Source organism: Tyto alba, unplaced genomic scaffold (assembly GCF_018691265.1).
Source record: "Tyto alba isolate M040663 unplaced genomic scaffold, T.alba_DEE_v4.0 Super-Scaffold_45, whole genome shotgun sequence".
Lineage (NCBI taxonomy): Eukaryota > Metazoa > Chordata > Aves > Strigiformes > Tytonidae > Tyto > Tyto alba.
The window spans coordinates 29325332-29338217 of record NW_024881321.1 but is presented as its reverse complement, the minus strand read 5'-3'; the positions used below and the strand labels follow the sequence as shown (position 1 = coordinate 29338217).

Here is a 12886-nt window from a genome sequence, read left to right as displayed (position 1 = left end):
CTGTGGGGCAGAGGAAGAAACCACAAAGACAGTTCCTCGAATGGCAGTGGCCTTAACATCTTCCTCGCTGATTTCAAGTGTTCTTAATTTTGTACTATAACATGCATTGACTGTGCTATAAAATTTAATTTGTATTTGAAGTTCTGACTTGGATGCAAATAATTTAGAATGTATCAGCTGAATGGGGTCAGATCATAGGCCTATATGGTTGTATTTTATCTTTGACAGCAGTTACTGGAAAATGTCTAAGAAAAAGCGTAAGAATACAATGACTTGTAATACTTACGTGGGATACTTCCACAGGTTCTGCTAAATTTTACAGCTCAAGGGTTTCCAGAGCAAAGTGATTTATTTTGATGGATTTTTTTTTTTTTCTTCCATTAGTTCTTCAGCCTTTAATGATTTTGTAGGGTTCACTGTCTGCAACATCTTATTGAAGTATTTATCTTCCAGATTTATCTGCATGCACATGAACGAAGTTCAAAACATCATTTTTGTCTCCAAGTGTTGTAGCAGACGGCAGTAATCACAGTCACAAGCCAGTTTACCATGTGGTATTATCTTTTCACCAGAAATCTCTGTACCTCTTCAGATGATGGTATTTTGTGTTCAGTCTTGATAGGGAATGAGGATTGGACTGACTAAATGGAAGTTGATTTGGTGAAATTAAAAGTATACAGAATGAGGTGTTGAAAGATGATTGTCTGTTTCAAAAGTGCAGGCATAGAGAAATTAGAGATCTGCAAGTAAAATCAGTTGCCCAAATAACCTTGAGCACTTGAATATGGAGATGGCTTGTAATTTCTGTAAGTTAAAGAGAAAAATATTTTTTTAACTCGTTTCTACAGTAAGTGCATGAATAACCTTTCATAAAAGGAGGTTAGAAATAAGAACTGGAATGGGATGCTGAAAAAGACTCAAAGCTTTATCTTAGGTCAGAATGGTTATGGATAAAGTTTGTTCTAACTATTTTGAATTTCAGTGACAGTTTCTGTTGAGCTATAGGGGCAGTTAGTGTAAATGAGAATTAGAGATTCTGAAAAATAAATGCACTGTAAGATGTCTATAGTCCTGGCTATAAGGACAGTATTGGAGAGATGATGTCAGAGTGGATGATACTGCTGGTTTCTCCAGGATTGTTCTTGACAGTTAGTGACTGAAAAGTGACCGTAGCATAAAAAAAGGCAATGCATGCTGATAGAATTTGCTGATGGTACAAAATTTAATGGCACCTGTTATACTTGAGAAGCCATTGCTGAGGAACTACACAACCTTGAGGATTTGAATTACTGAATGGAATAGCACAAAGTACACGATGTCATAATTATGAATTATTACAAAGAACCTTTGCAATAGGCTGGGAGCTCATTAGTTGGAAATACAGAGGATTCAAGACTGGTGAGTGGGTTTAGGGATCTGAGAGGAGGAGTTGGACTTGTGAGGAGGAGTTGCAGCAGCTGCGTGAACACCAAGGTCAGTAAAAAAAACCCTACTACTACCTCCTCTTCCTCAGAACAAAATTCAGGAATGGCAACTTTACAAAAGTAAAATCCCTTTACTTTTGAAAGCTAAGAAAGGGATTTACAAAAGTTGTGATTTGGGAAGGAAAACTGTTTTTTTTTTTTTTTTTTTTTTTTTTTTTTTTCTTTTGGTGTGGTTTTGTTTTGTTTTTTAAATAGTAATTTAATGAGGAACTTGGAGAGGGAACTGTTATTAATAACTTCAGTTATATTTAATTCCCACTATTATTGAGCAATTAAAATTTTGCAGCTGTTTTGAAATGTCGATTGTAAAAAATCAAACAGGAACAATTCCTCCTTGCTTCTCAGGGCTTCTAGGAACAGTTATCTTCCCAGATTTTCTAGAATTGTTAACACAAAATGACTGGGAAAATGTTCTTTTGCAGATGTTTTATAACACTGTTAGCCTAATACCAGAATCCCAAGAGCCTGACACTGTAAAAATGAAGCTGTGAGAATTCTGCAAGTGTCTGAAAATTGTGGTGGTGTGAAGTAATGGGCTTTAATACACAATCGGAATGGATGGTTGAGGGGGAAAAGGGACAACAGGTGGTGAATGCGTAAGGCCAACAGATCTCAGAGAGCTGCTGTCAGGTAGCCGTTGTATTTTTCTCCATATGAACAACTGTAGTACACTGTGACTTCGAGTAGTGCTGGCTTTTTAGTCTCTGGAGGTGAAACATGGAATTTTTTTAAGCAGCTGTGACTGGGATTGGATTACAGTTTACCCAGATGCCTTTGTAATGATGTAATGCTTAGATTCCTGTGGCTAGTGAATGGAACTAGAAGGCTTGTGTGGATGGATTAGGCATGCACAGCTCTCTACAGCACATCATCTCAAATTCTAACGCAGTATATATGAAAGCATAGACTGATAACTCTTGCGCAAGGGAAAATATCTGGTGCAAGTGTTAAGGTTGTTTTTGTTTATGAATAATTCTCAGAGAAGACTGAGGGGCACGAGGAGAACCACTATAGTTTTGTGATCTCTTATAAATTATGTCCCTGGAAACACTGATGGTAGCTACTGTGCAGCTAAAGGATAACTACACTTGCTGGAATACATGAAGTGCCCGGGTCTGGTTTCCAAGTGGGAGTTATATTAGCATATTATGCATGTAGTATTTGATAGTGTGCAATACTATGTAAGTCTTATTAAGTTGAAATTAAAGGAGGAAAAAGCTTTTTTTGGTGGAAGGAACTTGGATCTCTTGCTCTGTTCCTTTTAATGGCAAGACAATGATAAAACCCCATGTCGTCCTGTTTGTTTCCTGAAAACGACTTCGGATAGAAAGATGGATCAATAAGATGTAAATCAGGGGGAGCTTCTTGGGGATGGTGAAGTCTGGCAATATACTTCATAAAATGGTTTGGGTTGGAAGGGACCTTGAAGGTCATCTAGTTCCAACCCCTCTGCCAGGGGCAGGGACACCTTCCACCAGACCAGGTTGCTCCCAGCCCCGTCCAACCTGGCCTTGAACCCTTCCAGGGAGGGGGCAGCCACAGCTGCTCTGGGCAACCTGTGCCAGTGTCTCACTGCCCTCACAGTAAAGAATTTCTTCCTTACATCTAATCTAAACCTTCCCTCTTTCAGTTTAAAGCCATTACCCCTTGTACTGACACTACATGCCCTTGTAAAAAGTCCCCTCTCTGGTTTACTTGTAGGCCCCATTCAAGTACTGGAAGGCTGCATTAAGGTTTCTCTGGAACTTTCTCTTCTCCAGGCTGAACAACCCCAGCACTCTCGGCCTGTACTCATGGGAGAGGTGCTTCAGCCCTCATCATCTTTGTGGAGAGGTCCATGTCCTTCTCAGGCTGAGGGCCCCGAAGCTGAACACAGTACTCTAGGCGTGGTCTCACGAGAGTGGAGTAGAGGGAGAGAATCACCACTCTTAACCTGCTGGTCATGCTTCTTTTGGTGCAGCCAAGGATACGGCCGGCTTTCTGGCATGCAAGCACACATTGTTGGGTTTTGTGGAGCTTCTCGTCAACCAACACCCCCAAGTCCTTCTCCACACAGGGCTGCTCTCAGTGCACTCATTGCCCAGCCTGTATTTGTCTTTGGGATTGCCCCAACCCATGTGCCGGCCTTTGCACTTGGCCTTATTGAACTTCATAATGTCTGCATGGGTCCACTTCTCAAACCTGTCAAGGTCCCTCTGGATGGCACCCCTTCCCTCCAGTGTGTTGACTGCAACACACAGCTTGGTGTCATCGGCAGACTTGCTGAGGGTGCACTCAGTCCCACTGTCCGTGTCACTGACAAAGATGTTAAATGGCACCGATCGCAACACCGACTGCTGAGGAATGCCACTTGTCACTGGTCTCCACTTGGACATCGAGCCATTGACCACAACTCTGAGTGTGACCATCCAGCCAATTCCTTATACACTGAGTGCTCCATCTGTCAAATCCATGTCTCTAATTTAGAGACAATGTTGTTGTGTGGGACAGCATCAAATGCTTTGCATGAGTCCAGATAAATGATGTCACTTGCTCTTTCCTTATCCACCAACACTGCAATCTCATTGTAGAAAACCACCAAATATGTCAGGCACAATTTGCCCTTAATGAAGCCATGTTGGCTGTCACTAATCACCTCCTTACTTTCCATGTGCCCAGCAGAGTTTCCAGGAGGATCCGCTCCATGATCTCACCAGGCACAGAGGTGAGAGTGACTGGTGTATAGTTCCCTGGGTCTTCTTTTTTTCCCTTTTTAAAAATGGGGAGTTATGTTTCCCCTTTTCCAGTTGGTGGGAACTTCACCAGACTGCTACGACTTTTCAAATATGATGAATAGTGACTTAGCCACTTCATCCACCAGTTTCCTCAGGACCTGTGGACGTATCTCATCAGGTCCCATGGATTTACGCAACTTCAGTTTCCTTAGATGGCCTTGAACCTGATCTTCTACAGTGGGCAATTCTTCATTTTCCCAGTCCCTGCCTTTACCTTCTGCATCTTGGGCACTGCGGCTGGAGCACTTGCTGGTGAAGACTGAGGGGGAAAAAAGTTATTGCGTACCTCAGTCTTCTCCATGTCCCAGTTAACCAGGGCTCCTGTTTCCTTCTGCAAAGGGCCCACATTTTCCCTAGTCTTCCTTTTATCACCAGTGTACCTATAGAAGCGTTTTTTTGTTGCCCTTGACATCCCTGGCCAAATTTAATTATGTCAGGGCTTTGGCCTTCCTAACCTGATCCCTGGCTAGTTGGTCAATTTCTCTGTATTCCTCCCAGGCTACCTGTCCTTGCTTCCACCCTCTGTAGGTTTTCTTTTTGTGCTTGAGCTTGTCCAGGAGCTCCTTGTTCATCCATGCAGGCCTCCTGGTGTTTTTGCCTGACTTCCTCTTTGTCAGGATGCATTGCTCCTGAGCTTGGAGGAGGTCATCCTCGAACCATTAACCAGCTTTCCTGGGCCCCTCTTCCCTCCAGGGCTTTATCCGATGCTACTCTGCCAAGCAGATCCCTGAAGAGGCCAAAGCCTGCTCTCCTGAAGTCCAGGGTAGCGAGCTTGCTGCGTGCCCTCCTCACTGCCCTAAGGATCTTGAACTCCATTTCATGGTCACTGCAGTCAAGGCTTAAGCTTCATACTCCCCTCCAGCCCCAAATTGTTGGTGAGAAGGCGGCCCAGCATAGCACCTCTCCTCGTTGGCTCCTCCTTCACTTGGAGAAGGAAGTTATTATCAGTGCATTCCAGGAACCTCCGGGGTTGCTTGTGCCCTGCTGTGTTGTCCCCCCAACAGATACTGGGGTGGTTGAAATCCCCCGTGAGGACCAGGGCTTGTGAATGTGAGGCTGCTCCCATCTGTCTATAGCAGATCCCCACTATAACGTTACCTGTCCCTGCCCTCCCTTTAATCCTGACCCATAAGCTCTTGATCGGCTCCTCACCCATCCCCAGGCAGAGCTCCATGCACTCCAGCTGGTCACTGACATAGAGGGTGATCCCCTCTCCTTGTCCCTCCTCCCTGCCTTTCCTAAGGAGCCCTTGTCCTTCCATTCCAACACTCCAGTCATAGGGAGCCATCCCACCATATGTCTGTGATGCCAGTAAGATTGTAGCCCTGCAGGTGTGCTTGTGTCTCTTAACTCCTCTTGTTTATTCCCCATGCTATGTGTGTTTGCATAGAGGCATTTAAGTTCAGCCCCTGATGGAGCTGACTTACTGCCTGGAACTCCTTTGAGCTGCTCTTCAGGTGCTCTCCTGCTGACCTGTGATCCCTCTCCAGGCTTTGGGCTTCTGTTGCTGGCACTGGCATCAAACTGGTAGGAGTGGGATGGGTTGAGGTTCCCCTCCCCCGGCAGCTTTAGTTTAAAGCCCTCTTCACCACTTAAGAGTGCTTTTTTTTCTTAGGACTGATCTCACCAGGGATCTATTCCTGGAATGATTATCTGAAAAGTATGATGTCTTGTAGCTTTCTTTAAAGTATTAGGTAGGAGTAGTGTACTCACAATTTGCGCCACATGATGACAGAATCCAGACTGCTCCACAAACACACTGCCTGAAAAACTGAGTGGGTTTATCACTGGGCTTAGTCAGTCACAGCTACCTGTTCCTCAAAACACCTAGTTTAGCTGTGTAATTCAGATACCTCTAGACAAACTAAAATATTGTCTAGACTGTTTTCCTCTCAGGGCTGCATGGGTTAATTCTGCAACCTTTGAGATGTGAGAGCAGAAATAGAGGTGTAGGTAGGAGATGCTGTATAAACTAAATTTACTTGCTAAAGAGAAAATGCTGGCTCCAATGCCTGTCAGTGGTAACTTAGAAATTTTCATTCCCCTATTTTGTGCTTCTACAGGGTTTGGCTAAGTAGTATGAACTGTGTGGTTTCATGCTTATTTAGGCGTTACTGAATTTTTCTTATATGAGCCTTTTTCTATACTAACAATGTATTTTCACTTAGTTGTCATGAATCTCTTAAACAATAACAAATCTTTTGAAGTATTTGTTTTATTTCTTAAAGGAAAGATTCTAAGTAATCCTATCCTAATTTTCTTCATTTCATGACTATTCCCTCTTATCTATGATTTTTCCAGTTTCATTGTAATTTATATGCATTTCTGTTAGCTATAAAGGCTCCTTGCTGTTAGATTAAGAAGGTGCACAATGGAATTTACCATTCATGCACTGAAAGTGAGAAGTCTAAGAGCAGCAGTAGCTGAGTACTTGACAGTGGAGAAAAAACAAATATGGCAGAGGTCTTACATGCACATGTTTAGGTGAGCACTTGTAGTTTTCATGTGACTGTTCAAATCGAGATAGATGGGAACAGGGTATTTTTTAGTAGCGAATCATTTTACTCAGCTGAGAGAAGAAGAAAAAGGAAAATAAATCCTGCCCCAGAAAACCTTAGGGTCAGGGATAAGGAGGAAACATGGCAGTTCATGAAGGTGCTCCTCAGTAGGAGAAAATCGAAGAGGATTGCTTGTCTTGCATCAAGCAAAATGAAATAGTCTGCACTGAAGAATGGGAACAAATGAGATATGTGAAAAACTCAAGAGAGTAAGATCCTGGCTTCTGGGAAGGAACCAACTTAAACATTTGTCTATCCTTTTCTCTTTACTTTTATTGGTAGTGATATTTGATCTATTTTGGTTTTAACAGAAATCAAATTTTTGTAAGGATCTTTCATTCTCAGTGTCTGGATGCAGTTTATTGGCAAAGAAAAAGAAATTGAGGTGGCAGCCCTTTGTGATGCCAGATAGGATGAAACCCTGTCACAGGGATGGTGCTAGATTTGTATTTTATAATTAATATATAATTAATGCATAAAAGACCATAAATATTGTAGTGTGTGCATATAAGGGATGTAGGAAGAACGCATTGATCATGAAGACAGAAAAAGAATAGCTGCATGAATAGGAATGCGTAGAATTTGAAGTGTTTGCCTTTAAAAATGGAATTTGTTAAATGTTTACCACGTTCCATTTTAATATTAAAAATACTGAGTAACTTTTCTCTTATTTCTAACAGACTCTAAAGGCAGATCCAGAAGAACTGTTTACAAAACTGGAGAAAATTGGTAAGGGCTCTTTTGGTGAAGTTTTTAAAGGAATTGACAACCGGACTCAGAAAGTGGTTGCTATAAAAATTATTGACCTAGAAGAAGCAGAAGATGAAATAGAAGACATCCAACAAGAAATCACAGTGCTGAGTCAGTGTGACAGTCCATATGTAACTAAATATTATGGATCCTATTTAAAGGTAAGATGCTCGCAGGTGATGGTGATTTGATTCTATAAGTAATTCTTTTCCAAGTTATCCAATCATGTCTGTTCTCATTGGCAACGTTTCAGTCAAACCTCGGTTTTTGTCCTGTCAATTCTAAGAAAGAAAGAGTTACTATATTTTGTGAAGTATGTGACAAACTTAATAGAAGAAAAAGGCATGTGTCTATTGCTATTTCTGTATAAAAATAAATTAACTTATATCGATTTGTTATGCTCTAAGTAATATGTTTAGATTCTCTTAATATTAGGAAAATGTATCTAACTTGTTTAAATTCAGAAAATATAACCTAAGTCTGCATTTGAATTGTTGAAATAGTAAAAACAATGTAGTATCAGCTGTTTTGTGAAGCTTGAAAGTTTGTCAGGGTTTGATTAGTGGCAAAACTTAGGTTGCTTTTCAAAGGAGACTGAACCTAGCCTTGATCTGAGTGATTTTTAAACATTAAAATCTAAAAGTTAATTTATTTGCACATTAGCAAACAGCTCATTAGCCGTAAGTGAGGCTAATGAAAGGGGTTTCCATTAACTGCCTTCTTGAATCTGCTTCCCTTCCCTCCTCCTGCCATCTTGATTTCAGGGTTTAGTTTTAAGTATGCCAGATATAGGGTTTGGATTTTTTTTCTCGATTGGTTGGGTATAGTGATTTGTTACCTCTAGAAGGTAGTCACAATATCTGGGTGGTGCTACTTTATTTCTTTGGTCAGACTTTGTCCCAGTCAGGATAGCTCTTTCTTTTATGACAGTGAGATAGCACTCTAGATAAGAGATTGTTCTCTTGACAGGGTTTGAACTTACAAGTAGGCAGAAAATACTTTAAAATTAATTTTCAGTCTGCTTTTGTGGAAGCATTTTATTTATCAGCAAAGATGAAGATTCTGAAAGGGGGACCCCATTTTATCTCTGGATTTCTGAGATTGCCAGTTAGTTTCTGAGGAAAAAAGGACTTTTTCTGAATCCAGATGTGTTACTGACAGGACAGACAGTTATTCCTTCCTTTCTTGTGCTCTGAACCAGTTTGCTTGGAGAGCTTATAGTTGAAGGCTTTGTGAGTGGTTTAAGACTTGATAACCTGTCACCAGTGAACTTAGAAGTTATGTATAGTTTAGATCTCAGAAACATTAGGAGGCACATAATTGAGCACAGTAAATTGGATAAATTTTTTCATCGTGGCTTTTATTACTACTTTTGAAATTTCTCGGACTCTGTTTGGTAGTTAAGTGAAATATGGCAAAAAAGCAAAAGTGGTATTTCTCACCTGGACTATCTCTCTGCTTCAGATCTGTTCATTTTAGAGGAGGAATAGTAAGATCTTACAGGATAAGTGAAATAGACTACAAGAAAAATAGAAGTTTGATGGGAATGCCACTTAATAGTTTTTAAAAGGCATAAAAGCAATGTGGCTGAAAAAGAGAATCCAGTGCCCAAATTTGAACTGACTGAATGTCAACATTTTGTGAAGATAGTATGGCAGCTATTGCTTTTCCTAATTAAAGGAGAGAGGAGACTCTAGGGCTTGATAGCCTGAATGGGCTTGGCTGGATGGAAGTGTCATTAGTGATATTTGTGCTTACTCTTGTGAGGAGGTCCCTCTGAAAATACTTGTACCTTCCACATCCCTTCTGTCCGGTGCAGTAGCCTGTGAATTTTCCAAGTTGTGTCGATTTTCTAAGATACTGCACTAACAGTGCTTATGTATGACTGTTACTTTTGAAGGAAAGTACAGTTCTTTCTACAGATAGAGTGTACAGCTACTCATGTTCATTCGTTACTTCAGTTCTTTGTGAATATATGTTGTTCTGCAAGACACTTGGTACTGCAGAACTTTTGGTCTTCAAGACAAGAAACTAATTTCTTTATGCTCCTAAAAATGAATATGTGGTGTTTATTAGGTAATGCTGAAGTGACAGAATCTTTGCAAAGGAAACATTTTGCAGTTCTATTAGCTTTCTAAACTAAGAGTCAGGTCTTGTTATTAGATAGTAATAATGTGTTATCCTATGTATATATAAATACACACACACACATATAGATATACTTAAAAAGGATCATATTATTGTTTAAAGGAGATGGTTAATATTCCTGGCTAGGAATCTAGGTGTATTTCCTGCAGATGTGTGTTGTATTGGCAAGTCAGGACTGCCATATGTAGTTCTAAGGGTCTGACTGTCTTTTAACTCTACTTCTGACAATGTGATAAACCATCACCACGAGTGTTCAGCACATTAATTTTCCGTGTCTTGAGTGATTAGGAGACATTATTTCTTCCATGATTGGACAGTTTAGCACTAATTATGAGAAACATATTAATGTCTTCTCACAGAATTAACTTCTTGAAAGTAAGTGGGTAGGAAAATGATAGGTTATATTGCCAGGTGCTGCAGTGACTAGTATTCTGAAGTCTATGTAGTGTAATGTGTGCTGACCATGTGTCTGGTGGACCTTGGATAGGAAGAGGTACTGTTTATAGAGAACTCTTAAACTGATGTTCTATAAATGATTTTTATCAGACAGCAATTCCAATAACAATTTCAATCTCATTTTTTTCCTTCTGGCTCTAGATCAGTCTTCATTTCTTAGGTTTCTTGTATATCCTTTTGTGAGCAGAAGAGATGTCTTTCATTATGTAATAACTTTTTTCCTAAGCACCCCCATGTCAGTTGTTAAGTAGGAGTAAGCAACTTTTACGAGAACTTTTTGATATTTATTTTGTTTATAACAAGTTTCAAGGTACTGAAAAAGAAAAATTTCTGTCCTATCTGGGACACTGCAGACCTGATGATTAATATTTCATGTCCATTTCTAGAACAAGTTTATGTAACTGTAGAATAGCTGCTCTGACATCCTTTAAAATATTTGACAGATTTTAAGAGGCATTCTGTATTTTCAGCAAAGGTGGTTGATGGGCATTGCCATGAAGACTTCTGTGTTTTTGAAGATTCTCTAGGTAGTCGGAATGTTTTGGGGTTGCTTGTTTTGTTTTATTTTGGTGTGTTTTGATTTTTTGTTTTTTTTTTAAACATCTGAATCATCTGTCTTTGAAAAATCCTTGTATAGTTCTTCATTCTCTGTTATTCCACACCTGCTTCAATTAAGCTACATGATTGTACCAGCCAGTGTGTTAAGGCACCTGTTGCTTGAAATTTTAGAAGGTGTATATAATACTGCTGTACTTGCCTGAGGCCTCTTACTGTCTTCAGATGATGTTTGTGAGAATAGCCTGTCAAGCGCTTGGTGTCTACTGCATGATATACGTGGAAGTACAACTTAAAATTAGTATTATCATTTAATAAGTTAAAGACAGTTACTTTGTGCTGGAAAATTGTTATTAGACTTTTTTGTAAATTAATTTTTAGCTACTTTTTAGAGTAGGGTGATATACCCAAATGTCTTGTTAAATTTCCTTACTCTGTAATTTTTTTATATGCCAACTTCATCTTTTCAGAAGTGTGTTTGATTTATAGAAATTTCTGAGAGACTAAGCTATATCTGTTTGTGTGAGGTATTACTGCTTTAACACACTGAGTCTTAAATAAAAAGCAGCTTGTCAGTTATGTAGAGAAAGTCTTCTGTTCCCTCTAGACTTTGTTCTCTACGGCTGTTGTTGGAGGTTTGTGTGTAATTGCTGTGGTCAGAGTTCATTCAGATCGAGCAATAAGCTGTAATGAAGTGGGTACCAGTATAGGTTTTCATCCTGAATATAAATTAATATGCGCATCATCTTTTTATAATAAACCTAAAGGTCTTTATATAAAACAGAAACGAAAATACTTCTTTCTGAATCCAAATTTTTAAATTTGATGTCTTCATATTCCCGTTCTATTAGGACAAAGGGCTTTTATCTACTGTAGGAGATAGTAAGTAACTAGCATGTTGCTCTTAAAGCATATTCCAGTGAAATGGTTTATATGGGTGCATATATCTAGAGGGATTGCTGTTCCTTATCTGCCATGGTGTGTTAAAACCTGTATTAATGCTCCCTAATGAAGAAGGCTTAACAAAATAGTGACTGTGTTATCTCTGCTCAGGGAACCACATCTATCCTTGATGCCCTGCAAATGAAACCTTCATCTGTTCTGTCTATGATCTGATTAAATGCTCCATGGACAGAAGAAATATATTTATTTATAGATCCTTATAAAATTAATTCATGAAACATCTCTGGGTCTGTTTAATTCTTTAGATTTTAGGTGACAGCATGCACTACCTCCTTAGTAATGGAATAAGGATTATTTGTGTTTCTTGTCAGATTTATTTATTTATTTTCTTATAAAATTGTTTAAAGTTATTTACTGTCTCTTCTGAGTTTTGCCATACTGTAACTCTTCAAAAGTATTGCTATACTATTTATTCTAAAAGTTTTTCTATCTAGGAGCCTGTCACTTCTGCTTTTTGCATCTTACTCTGCTTTACCAGTTTTTCGAAAGTTTAGTTGGATTTGGTTCTACAGTTGTTTCTCTTGCCCTATTTAGGCCAAGATGTTAGGAATCTGTTTGATTTCCAAGATGCAGCTGCCTCTGTGATAATGTTTCTTCAGCTTTGTTAATAAATTTAATCACTGCTTTATTATAACTTCATATTTTTGATCCTGGATTATTATTTAGAAATATATGAGGAAATTAATTTGTCCTTAAATGGTTGAAGAATAAAGTTTGTTGGCTTTTTTGCATATATGTATATGTATGTCACTGAAAGATGAGGTTAACATATGTATATGGATAAAAATTGAGATCAATGTGTTTATGTATGTATACATTAAAAAGTCTTTAAATTGCCTGTCTTTGGCTTCTATACATGTGAATAAAATGGGTAGAGCAAATGATCACTGGGTAGTTTCAGCATCCAGTATAACTAGGTACTAGTGGTACTGAACTGGTGTTCAGCTGATCTTGTAGTATGTATTTTTAAAAACAGTACTGTCTCTAACTTCATGTTTCTCCATCCTTCAGAGATACCTTCTTTTGAACTCTTTAAACTTGGGTTAAAAACCCATTGAGAATCAGACTTCTGGTTTATTTTCCTCCATCCTTTACCCAGACAACTTCCCACTCTGTAAAGGTATTTTAAGGATTCTTTCAAAAAAAAAAAAAAATCCTATAAGAAGAGCTGATGCTGGTAAGGTTCGTAAAGGATAGC

At 39.1% G+C, this 12886-nt stretch overlaps 1 protein-coding gene across 2 annotated transcripts in view; it reads left to right on the top strand.

Annotated features, from left to right (window-relative positions):
- STK24 (serine/threonine kinase 24) overlaps positions 1-12886 on the top strand; it is a 69141-nt gene that overhangs the window by 14375 nt on the left and 41880 nt on the right. For both annotated transcript variants that reach the window (XM_032997118.2, XM_042806121.1), the window contains exon 2: positions 7497-7727. In XM_032997118.2, coding sequence (XP_032853009.1) covers positions 7497-7727 — 231 coding nt within the window. The remainder of the gene's footprint in view (positions 1-7496; positions 7728-12886) is intronic.